Source organism: Agelaius tricolor, unplaced genomic scaffold, assembly GCF_023055355.1.
Source record: "Agelaius tricolor isolate 1412-34295 unplaced genomic scaffold, bAgeTri1.0.p SCAF_18, whole genome shotgun sequence".
Classification (NCBI taxonomy): domain Eukaryota; kingdom Metazoa; phylum Chordata; class Aves; order Passeriformes; family Icteridae; genus Agelaius; species Agelaius tricolor.
In genome coordinates, this window is record NW_027269278.1 from 8,395,692 (window position 1) to 8,412,512 (window position 16,821).

The 16,821-nt window shown below is 43.5% G+C and overlaps 2 protein-coding genes across 3 annotated transcripts in view; one reads left to right on the forward strand and one right to left on the reverse strand.

Annotated features, from left to right (window-relative positions):
* Nucleotides 1–16,821, reverse strand: part of PDLIM4 (PDZ and LIM domain 4) — a 246,788-nt gene that overhangs the window by 226,386 nt on the left and 3,581 nt on the right. The gene's annotated exons all lie outside the window — the stretch shown is intronic.
* FNIP1 (folliculin interacting protein 1) overlaps nt 48–16,821 on the forward strand; it is a 64,132-nt gene continuing 47,358 nt past the window's right edge. For both annotated transcript variants that reach the window (XM_071443200.1, XM_071443202.1), the window contains exon 1: nt 48–255. In XM_071443200.1, coding sequence (XP_071299301.1) covers nt 167–255 — 89 coding nt within the window. In that variant the 5' untranslated portion in view covers nt 48–166. The remainder of the gene's footprint in view (nt 256–16,821) is intronic.

Sequence of the window (16,821 nt, forward strand, 5' to 3'; positions counted from 1 at the left end):
CCCTCCCCTCGCTGCCTCCTCCCCTCCTGGCAGCGCCGGGTGACTAATTTCTGTCATATGACTGTGACACCGAATGGAGCGGGGCGGGCGGAACTAGCCGCGGCGAAGGGACGGCGCTGCGCGGAGCCCAGCGCCTCGGCGGCGGGGGCAGCGGCAGCGCCCCAAAATGCCGCCCACCCTCTTCCAGAAGCTCTTCAACAAGAAGCACGGCCTGATCTCCCCGGCCAGGGACGCCCGCGACGACTGTGTCTTCAGGTAACCGGGACGGGGTCGCGCTCCTCCCATGCCCCAAACTTCTGCTCCGAGTTCCTCGCTCCCTCCGTAGCCCGGAGGACGCGAGGGCTGGCAGACCCTTCCCTGCCCCATCGGCAGCTCCTCGGCGACGCGTCCCGCTCCCCCCAGCCCCGGGGGATCCCTCCCCCGTCCTCCCCGGGAGCCCCGGGGCCGCCCCGGCCGGGCCCCTCCGGCGGGCGCGGGGCAGGAGCCCCCCGGGACCGCCACGTCGGGGCCGCTGCGGTGCCTCCGCTCGGCTGCCTCCCCACCGGGGCAGCCGCTCCCAGCGCCGGGCCGTGCCTCGCCCCCGGCCCGCAGCTGCCTCCCCTTCCCCGGCGTGTGTGAGGCCCCGCTCCCCGCGGGCCCCTCCGGGGATGCTGCGGGCCGGAGGAGGGCGACAGGCGGGCGGGTCCCCAGGGAGCAGCCCCAGGAACGGGGAGAAAACGTGAAGTTTTGGCGAAGAGAGGAGTGGGGCTTGTAGCGAAATTCGTCATGCTCTGACCGCAGCAGCAGCAGCCCTGGAGCGGCCGAGCGGGGCCAAGCTCAGCGCGGGGAGCAGGGCAGGGGCCCCCGGGCAGCCCGAGGGGCCGGGGGGGCTCGCACGGCCCGGGCCGGAGCCTGTGGGGCCGGGGCGGGCAGAGGCTGCGTTCGGGGGCTCTGCGGGGCCTGGGGCTCGCCCGGGGCTTCCGCGGGCTGGTCTGCTTGGAAACAGGTACCTTTTGTGCTGTTCCACGCGTGGATAATGGTTAGGCTCGAAAGCGATGCCGTGTCTGCATCATGGCAAAGAGAGAACCTTCGCTATCGTTTCAAAGTGCGGTTTGCCACCTAGATGGAAATAAAATCTGCTTCATTAGTAAGAGTTACGGGCTTAAAGCACTTGTAACAGTGTGGTGAAGCTCTCTCCCTCTCGCTGCCTTGAAATTTACTGCCTACGAATGATCAGCCCTTGGGTTGCTCTGTAAAGGGACATCTCTGACTGATAGGCTTAATTTTCTGTGGTGGGATACCCCTTTGAGCTGCAGTATTTAGCAGTTTAGATGGAGAACAGTGTATCTGCAGTTATTTAAGCACAAGGGTTTTCAAAAAATACTGATTGGACTGTATGAGTCCTCAGGGAGTCAAGACACGCTGGACATTATCTGGAGCTCACACAACTTTTTAAGACACTGATCCATAACTGCTTTCACACCTCTCTGATATTCACTGTGGAGTGAATCCTTTTTTAAAATTATCTTTTCTAAGAAACAGAATGTTTTAATGATGTCACTGTCATTTTATTTTCCTAATCATCTTAATACTGGACCAGAGCCCTTGGTAGGGAAGGGGTACTAGGACTGCTCTGTATCCTTGTCATGCCTATTGCCCTGCCTTTAGTGATAGGCTTGTCTAGAGACTGGTGGCTCAGGCAACAGCTGCAGTGCAGACCTGGGGCAGAAATGTGGGAATCACACCCGTGTTGAAAGGACGAGAGTGAGTACTTGGCAAGGTCTGTGCTTTCCTCGTCACCTGTATCATTCTGTGCCAAACTGGGTCTGAAACTGATAGTGCTGTTTCACTTTGTGATAAGAATTGTCAGCTGGTAACTGGTGAATTTGCAGCTGGGTTTTTTTTGGTGGACCCACAGGTATAATTTGCAGGGATAGGCTGATGAGGCTCTGGGGAGGATGGGAGATCCAGGGCTGACTTAGGAGAGCCAAGTAGTATTTTTGAAGATTAATACAGATGCTCTCTAGGCGCATTACCTGATGGCTGCTTTCATTTTCCAAACGAGGCTAAGTTTATAGCTAAGATCACAACTTGATAGGATTATCAGTTCCTGGCAAAACTAAATAAGGACTGGTATTTTTGACACCTGAATCTTTGGAGACTGGAAATAAGCACTTTAGAGTTAGACTGTTGCTGGTTCCAGTGAACCTGAATGCAACAGCCTCATCAATTCCACTGGAGCAAGGTGATGTTTTATGGATTGATACATTATATCTGTTTGCAGTCTAAATAACAGAGCATTTCCTAAATATTCTGAGTGCTGTTATTTCTGTCTGTCTTCACTTTGAAAACACAGGTCTCTTATTGAGAAGACTGTGTAGAGCAACCATAAAAATGCATAAATTCTCTTACTATGTTTTGTGAATAATATGTGCTTGGAGAGAAGAGCCCAATTACTCTGGCAATGACATTACTATAGCAGAACATTTAAGGATGATTTTGCCACTTTTTTTTTTTTTTACTATCAATATATTTTACATTTCCATCAGGCTTATTGTGAAAATTCACCAGGTTTATTTATCTGACCTTACACTGTTTCAAAAATAAAACAATACTTTTCAGGGGAAACATTTTGTTTAGTTGTTGATTTGTTTGTGGTGGGCTTTAATTTTTTTTTTTTTTTAAATTTCCTGCCAAGAATCTCTCTCTGTGCTGTGGGTGTGTGAAATTTTGTGAGCCTAAGTATAGTCAAACTCTGTAAAACCCTTTGGGACTAGGTGCTGGAGAAATTTAGAGTTAAGAGGTTTAGTAATGGGAAGAGTAAGTTAGCAATTATAAAATATTTGCTGAGGTGCCAGTTTGCCATTTATAATATTTTTAATATATGTATATTTATATATGCAGTTTATTTACAGAAGAAACTTTAGGAAATCACAGTAGATCCACTGCTTGTTAGTTTGTTAGCTCTTCCATTTAATTCAGGGTGATTGACAGGCTTGGCCCTTAGACTGAAATCTCTTGCTACAGCTTGACATTCACATGGTGAGCAAGAATATTCAAATTTGAGTGGTAAAATCTGTTTACAAGAAACACAGAAACACCTGCAAGTATTCTAGGAGGGAAAAGTAAAGCCCTTATATTCCAAGATGTAGAGTACCTGCTGTCTACTGCAAATAATACTCATGTGAGTGGATTTTCCCTGAGGGTAATTCTTACTATAAATAGGATCTCTTTGCCATATTGTAGCATCTGGCACGGACTGCTGCTGGTGACAGGAGAGCTCAGCCCAGGCTCGGGCTGTTGCAGTTATTAGGAAAATAAAATTTCAGGTAAGCTGTTTTCTAGAATTTTATAATCAAAGCATCCCTGTTGTAAAAATACATAAAGGTGTTCACATCAGCTGTAAGCTGTATGTATCTAAAATGGAGATACACTTTAAAATAGTAAATAAATGAACTCTGTTCCAGTAAGATGGAAATAATCTTACAAAGACTTCCTTAAATTAAGCAGAAGCAGCCATGCATTTCTGCTGTATATTATATGGGCACACAAAACATTCTACTGCACAGTTGCATTACTGACTGCTACAGATAGTGATTTTCAGCTGCTGTGTCTTTCCTGGCTTTCCAGGGATCCGCTTCAGCCCTTTGGAGAAAAGGAAGCTGGTCAGTCACTGAAAACTCAACCAGCTTTTTGTTCTTCAAGATGGGCTCAGTAGATTGAGCCCAAAGCTCAGTAAATTACCAAGAGGGCTGAGGCTTTGTATCCTTGTCAGGATGTGTGGGCAGTGTTTCCAATGGTAAATACAGCTGCAAGGGCTGCAGCAGGGTTTCTGCAGGAGAGAGGGTTGGGAGCCTGATGGGACCTGGGGCACTGTTAGAATGTGGCAGAGGGAGGGGGATTGTCTTGTAACACTGAACTGTGGGATGTGTTGGGGCTCCATGGAGGAGGAAACTCAGTGGGGATTTTTTCCATCTCATGTATGAAGTTCAAATACTTGCTCCCTTCTGTCTCTAGACATCCTGCCTGCCTAGCTGGAGGATAGCGGGATTATTAATCAGGAATTCTTTTTACACTACAGTTCAATAAAAACTTCAGTGTCTCTTTTTTTATTTTAATCTAGGGAACTCTAAAGAACCATCTCACCCTGAGGGGCATTCCACTGATGTTTGCAAACTCTGTTTTGCTCTTGTTAAAGCACCTGTTGTAGAGGTACAGCTGTGTGGTGATTGTTCAAGCTTGACAGAAGCCCTTCCAGTTTTAGGTCTTACCAATGGTGTGGGGTATCTTTGGGGCACATTCTTCCTTTAGGGCTTTGCTTTGGTTATCTGGGTATTTTTGAGAATGAGTGCTCTTTTTCAAGCTGGGAGATACAGGAATTAATAATTTAAAATGTTCTTTATGATAGAAAAAGCCATTTTTGGTTGTCCTGGACATGGGCTTTCTTGAGGTCTTCAAGTACTATGTGCTGCTCTTTATTGAGAGAATAGTTTGCCAGGTTCCTGAGATAGGACTGGCCTCAGGCTGACTGCAGAGTAGTATTTCCTGAAATCTGTCTAGGCAAGCATTCCCCATCAGCCCAGACTCTTTCTGTTCTCTGTGGCAGTGACTTTAAATGGTATCCTGAGATTTGTTTCCTTTCACATAATTTTTGGCAGTGGCATTCATCAAGGGAATTACAATAAACCTAGAGTTGTAAATGGGTAGCTTGATACAAAGATGCTTCATGAGCCAGTTCTTCTGCAGAGCTATTGTTCTTGCACAGTAAAAATGGTACGTGCTTTCTTACACAAGCATAATTGCTTCTTGAACCAGAGGCTAATTTCTTGGAAAAAAGTGCAAAGAGACTCAGAGACATTTATTAATGTGTAGCCAGGGACTACTTCAGCTTTTTAAAATGAAGCCTGGAGTACAGTGAAGGAGGAACATGAAAGTTGTCTTTACATTGGTATTTCCAGTCAAAAGTTTTACCCAGAGAACTTTTTTTCTCAGGAGCAGGTAGCTTTGTGTACAGCTTGGCTGAGCCCAGGAAAGCAGATCTCTTGCCAAATTGTGTCAGTTCTTGGGAGCAATGCAGCCAGCAAATTCCTGATCCTAGTACTTCTGCACAAGGCTTTTTAAAGTTGTTCCTCAGCAGTGCATCAGGCCAGCCTGACCAAAACCTGTTGTTAATGAAACAGCATGTTTTGATGCCTGTTCATTTCTGGCATTCTGTGAGGTTTTTTGTCAATATTTGTAAAACTCCTGGAATTTCACCACCTCAAAGTCTTTGTTCCAAAAGAGCACTAGCTGGACCTCATTTTGTAATAGGTCCAGCTTTTTATCTTTTCCAGTTATCTGATGAATTTAAAAAGCTTTTGTGCCATAATTTTAAAGGCTACTCGAATTCTTAAACAGCTCAAATGTTACTGTGCTTTTATTGAGCTAATTTCTGCCCTTTAATGTCCTTTTAAGTTTTGCTTTTTTATAAAAATCCATCTCTTCTGTAATCTCTGGAAGAGTATGGTTTTGGCTTTTTGGTTGCATTCATTAGCTTGAGTGCACCAAGTTTTAATAAATACTTCACTTTGATTTATGCACAGTTTTCTCTATGCTGTGTTGGCTTGTGTTTTGAAATATATTGCTGTTTTCTAAAGTACTTCTTTTTGCCAAAATCTGTTTTGCATTTCCTGTCATGTAAGTTTTTATGTACCTTCCAGTGCTTAAAGTCAATTTTCATCTTGGAAACAGACATACAAACAACAAGATTCCACTGAGCACCTCCGGAGCTTGGAGGTAGTTTTGTTAATTTCTCCTGAAAGGGCCACTCTCCAAGCCTTCCTTGTCACCATTCTCTAGGTCTCCCAGTGCTTCTCCAGGTAGGAATGTGATGCTCCTAAAACACCCAGCATGTCCTTGAAAATTAGGTGCTAACTCTGAATAAAGCAATGCTGCAAGCTGGGTCTGTACAGTGACTGAAGGATCTGATAATCAGAGGGTTGGCAGTCCATCCAGTGATTATTTACTTATATCATCACCAGATCTGAAGGAATTAACTTGGATTGATATTCCCAGCATGCTAGGTGCATGTGAGTGCAGAGAAAAATTAAATCATTTGAAACCTGTTGGGGTGCTTGTGTCTGCCTGGCTTTGTGCCTTGGAAAGTTTTTCCCTGCCCTGGTGGGACCTCTGCTTAGTCCTTGCTTCACCTTGGCTTCTTCCCATCACCAGTGGAATGGGGAACATGAACGGTGGAGTGAAAAAGATCTCTGCTCATTTTTTCTCTCGTTTGTTAGAAGGAGGTAAAGCTCATTACAAAGTGAGCTAACAGGTGAAGGGTTACCCTTACTGCCTTTCCTCCTGGCATGTCCTGAGGTGGCTGAGAGCTCGTGGTGTCTTGAGCATTTGGCATCACGAGGCTGCCCTGCCCGTCCTGGCCATCACGAGTCAGCCCTGTCAGCGCGCGCTCGGCTTCCTCCCAGCCTGCGGCGTCGCTTCCTCCCTGTGGGATGGCCTGGCTGTCTGGGGATAGCTGCAGTCTCCTGCCTTGCTGAGCAGCCCTTGGAACACTCACTTTCTTGGTTCCCCTTCCTGCATTTCAACTCCTTCCTCTAAATTAGAAATCTTTTTCAGGAGAGCTTGGGGTGGGTGAATCATGTACATATAGATATACTTGACTGGAAGTGCTTCACACTTGGGTTACACTGGCAAGTGTTGTAAGAAGGTGTTTCTACAGACCCTTGGGTTCTGATTCTTCCCGCTCCTACTCCAGTTGAGGTCATGAGGCATGAGGATGTACCAGGAGCATGGGGTGTATGTACCTGCTTGTGCGTTGTGATGTCTTCTCCTTTTCTGAAACAATTCCACCATTTGTTTTCAGGTGACTGAGGATGTGTTTACGTGTCTCATGTTCCAAACCTTGCTGACTTGGGATGATCAGCTTATCTGGTTGACTGATAGATTGTCCTTGTATTTTCAAAGGGCTTTATCCCTTGCTCTGTGTATGCTGTGTAATGCTTCGAGTTAGCGTATGCTCATGGTGACAGCTTGGATGAATCCGAGCTTCTGTTCTGGAATAAACTGGACCAGTGTGACTTGAGCCTGCAACTTGTTTTGTAATTTTGGCTGAATGCTCTAGGTGACCACTTCAGCAGTGTGTTTTACAAGTGGAAACTAATGCATGCAGTGGTTTCATGCTCAGTGGTTGTGTTCCCTCCCAGGGCTACATCTGGAGCTGGATGTCTGCAGGATCACATGTTTGTGAGTAACGTTAGGAAAAATGCAAAGCTCACTTGCAGCAGCGAATCCACAGTGTGGTTGTGCTGGCCTTCCAGAATCAGCCAAGAACAGAATTTGTCTCTGAAGACTTGAAACATTTCGCATTTGTGGTGTTAGATAGAGAACCTTAATATGTAAAATATCTGCTGGAGAAAAAAAGTTATGCCCATTAAAAACAGGAAATAATTTTATTAATCAGTAATTGGTTAGCTAATGCACGGGCTGCTCCACCTTACAGTGAGTAGTAGCAGAATTCATACATGGGAAATATTCAAATATGGGAAATATATTTGCACAAAATTCATGTGATTCTTTTGTGCCTAAGGAATGTGACCATAGCACTACATTCAATCATTAATTTCTAACAATACCTGCCCAATACACACAATACAATTATGTTCTGCTTCATAGACACGTGAGTGGTTATTATGTAGCCTTTGTATTGAAAAGGATTTATTTATTTTTACAACAATGCATGGTTAACAATGTTGCTTAGTGCTCAGCCGAAGCTTTTACTTGTTGATTCTGCACATTTGCGTAAACAATCTTTTTCTTCTCTGAAACTGATAGCTTCTGGAGGTACTATTATTCAGAACACAATGCATTGCAGAGAAGCTTGTTCAAACATGTGAATTGCAGCATGAACTACATATAGAGTATTAACAGTGCGTGTATGTGAGATGTATCTGCAAGTAAAATGTGCTTGTAATAAAGTTTTTTTTTTTCTTTTCTAATTTCATAGCTTTTACCAAGCAATTAAGCCTTTGGACTTAAACAGTTTGACTGTATGTAAAAACTTTTTATATTTAACAGTCTTGTCTGATGCTTTTGTGTTGATAATCAGGGTATCTCCCAGCTCTTGTATATTATCTGTCTTTGGAACTCTGGCCTTGAAGGAACCCATTTTGTACAGGTGGGGGATCCTGCAGTGGTGCCAGTGTCAGCAGCAGCAATCCTGGCTGTAGGTACCCCTGCCCACATCAACAGCCCAACAGTGCCCTGTGGTTGGCTGTACCCAAATGTGGATCTGCAACAGCCCCTGCTGACAGCGGTGAGCTTCAGGCATGGGAGTGATCCATCACACAGCACTGATCCTTCTCTGTTTCTCCAGGATCATTCCACAACATCCCCGAGTTATTTTTGTCTACAATGACTAAAATACATCACACAAACAGTCACGTTTCCTTTACTCTGGGCACTGATCATGCTCTGCACATTCATGGTGTTTCATGCCCCTCCAGATTTGCATGTGCCTCACTCTAAGCGCCTTCAAATGTTTTTTTCCCTTGCTCCAGCTAAAATGTCAGCAAAACATAAAATTTGTAATAGTACCAGAAACCTTCTACTCTTTCAGTTTGTGTGATATATAGAGCTGGGAAGAAACAGGAGCCAAATTACAGTTCTCTTCCATCTGTTTTAGTTGATAAATGAAGAAACTTTGAATGCAGTTCAGCCCTGACTTTAGATCCTGGCCTTGTGCCTGTTTAAGCCAGAGCAGTATCTTCACCACAGTTCCTGTGTCATTTCCCACTCAAAGAGAGAGAAGGTAAATTGCTTGAGCATTGCCCAAAGGAACTGTTACTATATGCCTTCTTATTTTGTTTTATTTTAGCCTCAGGAGCTGTGGAAATGGTGGCTCACACATTGCAGTGCTTCGCCTTGCACTCCCCTCAGTAATTTCTAAACCTTTTGATTGATTTCTGTCGAGTCTGGTGGAGAATGTGAGAACAGAAGTTGGAGTGAGCTGAGTTTCTCTAACTTCAGTGAAAATGCTGTGGGTGCTGTTGGGTGGCTCCTGCCTGTGAGGACCTGTGCAGCTCTGAGCTGGCTGCACTTTGGCCATTCCAGTTTCCAGAGGCTGTGTCCTGGGGACAGCCAGAGGATGGGCATGTTGGAGGAGGACAGTGGTCATGTGGCTCCACAGTTTGCAGGGAACAGCTGTAGTGTGACCTCAAGAAAGGCCAGCCCTGGACTACTGTGAACACCAAAATATCAAAACCTCTGTTAGCTAAATTATTTTGTTTTCTGATGAGTACTAAAGCACACACTGCCTGCTACATACTCAGGTTTCTCTTGTCTCATGTATGTCCAGGGTTAAAATCAGGCCTCCCAAGCCTGTGTGCTCAGCACTTAGTTTGTCATTTTGTCATGTTTGTGGATAATTATGGAAGACTCCAGTTGGGCAGAAGGAAGCACATCATGTGTGAGCAGTTCATGGGAAATGAATGAGATTCTTGTCGAGTATTTCTGCATTCTCCTTGCACTGCCCCTGTGAAGCCTTACCTAGAAAATGTTCCTGCCATTTGGAGAGTTAGCTGAATGGTTTGTTTACTCCTTTTCGTGAAACTTGATACCAGAAATTTGTAGTGAAAAACTGTGTTAGTTCAGGTGTTAATGAAGAATGGGTGCAGATGATAAGCTGTGTGGTTGGGTGTGCAGGGAACAGGCTGTGAAACTTGGGGGGAGTGTGTGCTCCTTCTCAGAAGCTTGTTCTGGTTGAATGACATTATCTGAACATCTGAGAGGCTGCTAGGGAAGAAGTCTGCCAGAATTTTCTTGTTCCTACAGGAAAAATAACAGTATTACCCCTTAAGACAGAGTTAAAGAAATGCCTCAAATGTCAGGACAGTGAATTGGCTTACAGTACTAACTGTGTTTCTATTTAAAGGCAGCCCAAACTGACATAGAACTTAAATAGTCAGACAGAAAAAAGTGGTTGGTTTTTTCAGTACCTAAACGTATTTCAGCTGCTGTGAGTTACTGGAAATTACACTACTTGCTCAGTAGAAAAGGAAATTGTTCTACTGACAGCATGGAGTACTAGGAAGCTCTGAAAAGGAGCATGATGGTTTCTTAACTGGGTATATTTACTAGTCATACAAGAGATGCTAATCATGAACTGCTGACCACTTTTTTTTTTTTTTCCAAAACAGACATAACAAAAAAAGTGTCAAAGTAAAAAAAAAAAAAAAATCAAAGCAACTTTGAGACTATAACAGAATTTTGTCTTTGTATAAATAAATAGTTATCAAACTTTTTTCAGATAAGCAAAAATATCACTTTGTAATAAGACTAATTTATTTTCCTTTCTTTAAATTTAGTAGGGCTTTTTTTCCCCATAGTATCTTTTCTGCAGTTATCAGCAAATTGATTATTTTGGTTAGCCTGAATATGTAGCTACTTTAAAATGTGTCATCAAATTTTCAATTGAAGCATGCTCAGAAACTGCTAGGTAGCTTATGTTTGTGTGCTGTGTAAGGCTTTTTCTCACATTAGGATCAGAAGATAAGACACCAGGTATTGTGGGTGTTTGTGTTTTTGTTTGGGATTTTGTTGGGTTTTTCCTCACCTGGGTTTAGTATATTAAATTTAAATACTGGTCTTTTCTATTAGTAGCTAGCAGGACAAATCAGCTGAATTGCATTCAGGAGGTGACATCAGTCTATGCCCACACTGGAGAAAAAACCCATGCAAGATAATGTAAGATTCAGTGATGGCAATTGTTCTCATCTGTATGGATAGAGAAGATGGAGGAGAAGAAAATATAGATGAAACAGGGAATTTGACAAGAAATTGTTTTTTTATAAAAATTAAAATGAAGAGTAACTTAAACTTTAAAGCAAATACCAAATGGCCCAGTTCTATGAAGTCCTGAGCATCCTCACTAGGGTTTGAAGGCTTTCAGTGCCAAAGCCTTGAGCTTTGCTGAAGGGTATTCATGCTGGGAGAAAAGAGATCACAAGAGCAGGAAAGACCTCACTGTTAGATCTGTGTCATGTAGGTATATATTTGTCTGTGTCAGACAAAACACACATATCTGTATATTTAAAAATACACCCAGGTGCCTTCATTTGCTACCATGGCTCTGAGTGTGTGAGCACCTGTTTCAACTCAGAGTAATCAGGATAGCACAAAGCAGAAACCTGCCTGCCTTGCTCAGCTGCTGTCTGTGAGAGGAGGACTCTGGTGTTTCCCCCAGCAATGTGACAGGTAAATTCATGAGCTGTGTGCTCTGTGTAGACCAGCCTAAATTGCTGTATTGTAGCACATCCTTTGCTTCCTGGATCAGAACCATGATGGTAAGAGTTTTGAGTTTTTGGGGGCTGATGGATGCTGTATAAATAAAAGCATTTGGAGTTGTCCTGTGTGCAGAAGGTTACTAATATACATGTGCAAGTGCAGCTGGAAGCAGTTGTATGATGCTGCTGTGATTAGATACATACAATTTACAGGATCTAGTGGTTTTGTGGGCATGGTGGTATTTGACCAAAGGTTGGACTTGATGATCTTGGAGGACTTTTCCAACCTTAGTGATACTGTGATTCATTTTACTTAGGATTTTTTGTTCCTTCTGGTGTTCTCCCTCATTGCCACTGTCCCTGTTTGGTGCTCTGCTTTGGGAACTTGTATTTACTCACATGCACTCATACACAGAAGAAGAAGAGAATTAAAGCCCATCTTGCTTTCCCTTCTATTCTTCTGCTCTCTTCTTAGTGTCTTCTGAGGCCTGCAGTGCTTCCTCCCCTCTCTGAAGGGTTCCCCTGGGTGCTGTGCTGTCCCTTCCTCCTCTGCCACAAGCAGTGGCGTGCATCCTGTTTGGGGTTACTGTTGTGTCACATCAAGTGATGTGCATGAGCAGGAAAAGGGGAAAGGAAAACAAAAAGCAAAGGGACCACAATAAAACAACCCAGTCTAACATGTCCTGGTGGCATTGACAGCTATTGCTGTCCAGCATGAGAACCTTTCTTTCCTCTTGGTGCAGTGGAATAAATAGCTTTGTGTGTTGCTGTGGCTGGTTCACAGCAGGTTACCTGCAGCACTAGGCTTCTTTGGGTTCCACATTTTAAGGATGCTCATGTGGGCAGACTGAAATCTGCTGGCAAGCTGTGGTGGCTAGGAGTGTCTGGAATTATGTTTGCATCAATTTGGTTACTACTAGCAGAGAGGGGTTTATTGAACATACACTAAATATACATATGTATCTTGATTAAGTACAGCCTCTCCCAGAACAACGTAGGTTTTATCAAGTGATTCTGTTGATTCTGTCAGGCAGAGCTGGTTTGGACTGTGTGTTCCAGCTCAGCTCTGTGATAAGGAAGGTGTGTGTTTGGAGTGAGTTTCAGTGCTGATACCCAGGGAGGGCATGTTGAGCTGAACCTGCAGTTTTCTTTATCACAAACAGATTTTGGCAGTAAGAAAAGCTCTGAGGCATGTAAGGGCTATGTTCAGCTGACGCTCGAAGCTGCCATGTATCTGTCATGTGGGGTTCTCAGTAATACTTGACCAGTTCAGTCTTTCTGCTGTGGAAAATCCCTCTAGATGGATAGTTGTATTGGAGAGCTTGGGCAATGGCCAGTCCTACCCTGTATTTTCCATTCCTACCATTCTTGGAAACCCAAAACCGTGAGCATGTAGTGAGACTTAGAACACTGAAGGGGATGGCAGAAAGCCTGAGGGAGCAGAGCTCCTTGCAGCAGTGAGCAAAGCACAATGGAGCAAACCCAGCAGAGCACTTTGTTAAGCTTAGTTTAAAGGCTGAGTGGGCCATAGCTGATAGCTAAGTGTATTTTTACATGTTCTTCTGCTTTGGGGAACCAAAGCATTTAGGACCTCACAGTTAAGGTGCATTTGCTTGAAGGTGCCAGGCTGCCAATCAGAATATTCTGATAGTCTGTATCTTCTTTTCCAATATGAATGAAGTTGTGGCTTGTTCAAGCATCTGATTTTTATTTGTCCTCATGTCCTTATGAGTTACATAAAAGTGAAGTCAACCAATGTCTTTAGTGTCTGCTCTATATAAATCTACCTGAAATAGTTTCAGGTCACCTTTACATGCTTAATTTGGAAAACAGTTGAGCAGCATGACTCTTGCCTTGGAGAATTAAGCAGTCTAGGCTCCTCACAGTAGTCTTGGGGCCCTGGCAATATCTGCACAAATCAAGATCTCATCCCTTCTGCAGGTTAAGTAGGGGCCTGTTTGACTCGTAGAGCCAGTAAGGGAGGGATGTTCAGTGCATGGGTTGGAGCCAAGTTAGAAAAGTCTTCCCTCCTGAAAAGCAGCTGTAGGATAGATCCAGTTCACCTAAATATTCAGTAGTGTTATTTGGCAGATCTATGAAATCATTCCTAATTGTTTCTGGTTCAGGGCTTGGCAATAGTTTTGAAATGCAATGTACTTGACATTTAGGGGTTTTGGGAGTTAACTAAAGAGATGGGTTAAAGTCTTCTGGGCTTATGGCAGCAGGTAACCACTCTGTGTGCAGAAAGATTGCAGAATTGGGCCACATCAGACACTTGAAGGTGTTGGAGGATGCTTAGAAGGCCAGTGACCAACACTCATGTCAGGCATTTGTTGATTCCTGGGGAGAATCTATCATTAGGACTTGTGGGATGTTGATATTAATGAGCATCACATACAGATAGGGCAGCCTGGGATTTCATTCCATAGATATGAATTTCTTATACTTGTTTGTATAATCATCTTCTGTCTTTAGTTTGCAGTTGTTCCTGTGTAACTGAGATGGGGTTTTGGTGAAAGCTCATCAGCTTGCAGGGGCAATAGGGCTGAGTCAGCACTGTGCTTAGGCATGTGCTCTGAGTCTGGAAGTAGTTTGACTGCTCCCAATGATGTGCTTAGCACTAGGCATGTGTTTTAAATAAGTTGTAAAATCTACACAAATGAGGAGGGTGAGACTACAAGCACACAGTGTTTAAAATCAAAGGTTTAGGGGGTTGTATTCTTCAGGAAAAAAGCTTTTGGCATTTAATGCATTTTAGGGACATACTGAGCTTAAATGTCACCTGCATTGGAAAAATGATCCTCATCTATTAATTTTGTGTGACTGTCTTGATAAATGACCTGGTAACATAGCAAGCTAAAGTCCACTGTAGTCCTCTACAGCCCCAGGCTTTGGGCTGAGAGCAGCATCTTGGGATTATCCCTATGTCAAACCTTGTTAGAACTGAGTACATATAAATAATTGTCTGCCAGCTTTTCCTATTACAACCGTATACACAGTTTGTGAAATTGGTTTATCATGTCCTGAAAATTTCTTTGATATTTTTAAAGCCTGTTGCTATGGGAACCAGACCCCATAACAGAAAAGCTCTTTGGTGCTAAGGAAGCCAAGAAATTCACTTAACAACAGGAATAAAGCCACGGAAAAATAGCTTGTATTCTTTTTCCAAAAGCAAACAAACAAACCCCAGAAGAAACCCTGATATCCTGAAGCAGCTTGGACCTGGATTAACAGATGGAAGGGGACACTCTGCTCTCAGGGCTTCAGAGCCTGCCCAGGGAGCTCACCCTGTGGACACTTGCACTGGTCTGGCTCTTACAGGCGAGAATAATCAGGGAATCCACAAGCATCTTTCTCTGAAATAACTCATATGTCTTTTATGTCTTTTTTTACTTTTTTTTTCTCAATATGGAAAGGTTGAAATGATGTGATGGATTGGTTTATGGGCAAGAAAACACAAGTTTTGCTTCTCAGAACTGGATGTCCCCTTTGTGCTTTGCTAATACAGAAACTGGCAGAACAGGCATTACTTTGACGTTGGGGCTTGCAGCCCTGTTTCCTTGTGTCTCATGACTGAGTGAATCAACACCTAATTAAAGTCACATGAGGGACAGAGTAAAATGCTGTTCAGGCACTGATCCCTGTGAATCTTTGGAGAATAACTACTTACCTCTGTCTTCGTCTTCCAAGCAACCCTGAACAGCTGTGGCTCTGCTTTTTTTCTTTTTCTTTTTTTTTCCCAGAGAAAAGAATAGCATGTAGATCTCCTCTAAAGCAATGCTGTTTATGCAGATAAATGAGATCTGGGGTAGGGGGAAGGAAGACCAGGGAGTTCTCAACATAATCTTGAGGAATTGGAATGATTTGAGTTTGTGCTAGGGATGATTTAGCTGAAAGCCTGAAAGTGTAGTCCTTGTGCATTTAACACTCCTGGAAATTTAACTGCGAATGTGAATGCTGGGCAAGGAAGTTGGCAGTGATCTGTGGGCTTTCTTGGTATTTTTAATATTAGCTGTAATTTTACCACTTGTGGCTCGTTATGAAGGTCCACAACAATTGCTTTCCATCTCTGAGTGACAAATACTTGTGTGGAGATTTATTAGGCTCTCAATTATCACTCGGTCACAAGCACAGCCACCTTAATCAATTACAGAACCGTGGCTTACTGCCAAGGAATGCTCCAAGCCCCATGCTGCCTTGCCTGTGCTGGATGACTTTCACCACCAAGGCCATATTTTTTCCCCTTATAAAACTCACAAAACAAGTATTGCAGGATGTTTTAATAGCAGAAGCAGATGTCTCCCTGCGCCCTGACACAGCAGAGGCTCGTGGGTCGCTGCAGGGCTGTGCAGCAGGTGCAGTGGCTGCAGCCAGAGCTTTGGTGGCTGTCATGTGCTGGCACTGGAGGTACCAGTGGTTTGGGCACTCCATGGAGTGGCATCTCCAGGCTGGAGGTATCCTGGCTGCCTGCAGCCAGGCCAGGGGGTTTCAAGGTGGAAAAAGCAGGCTCTGGGCAGATGCCCTGGCAGGGACCCACTATATCCTGGCACCCTTGGCACAGCATCACCCACCCTGGTACAGCTCACAGGTTAAAAAGCATGACATTAAAAAATTGGAGCTGTTTACATTCTAGTCTTTTAGTCTTTAAAAATGTATTTATTTTTAGATGTATCTGTCTGATTAAGAAAAAGCTTATTTAGATGTGTTTGCTTGTTGCAAGAATCAGCTGACATGTCAGGCATAGATAGAGCACACTGGCAGTTCAGTTATGCACCTTGCAGCTTTTCTTTTAATGTCTCCTGAAATAATATATTAAAAATCTCAGTTTTCAGCAGTGCAAAAAGAATAAAACTGCCATAGTCCTTATAGTTTCTGAGAAGTACTTGAAAATAAAATCCTTAAAGACACTCTAAGCTGAAGATAAATACAGGGAATTCAATATTTGTCTATTAAAAAATTGAAAATGTTAGGAGTATTGAGCCAAAGTACCCTTATTCCTTCAGGAATTTTTCAAGGGTTTATTATTATTATTATTATTAATATTAGTGTTGATAACAATAGTGGAGCCTTAGTGATTTCTCTAAGATGTCTTCATTTTCATGACAGGAGAGGTCTTGCAGTCAACCTTGACTCTCATTTGTCTTTTCTCCTCATTGTCTCATCTATTAATATTCAGAGTTTCCAAAATAAAAAGCAGCAGTTCACCATTAAGTTCTGTAAGCAAACTTTGCAGTTGATAAATCTGAGCTTGTGAGCTTGATTTTGTTTTGTCAAGTTAGTTTTGTGTGTGGATTTAAGGATTGTTGAACCTCTCGTGACATCTCCAGAACTGTACAGCATAAAGGAGGGAACACAGACTGCCCCCCATAACCCTGCTCTGCTGCATTACATAATTCTGGGTGATTTAGGAGAGTCTTTATTTCCAACAGCTATGCTATTTCCAACTATGTTCATCAAAAGCAATTTGTATTGGAACTTTTTTTCTCCCCAACTTTTCATGAAGCTCACACAACACTGAGCTATTTGCACTTCATTTTTACTAGCTACAGCAGAAGAGTGCTCTGCA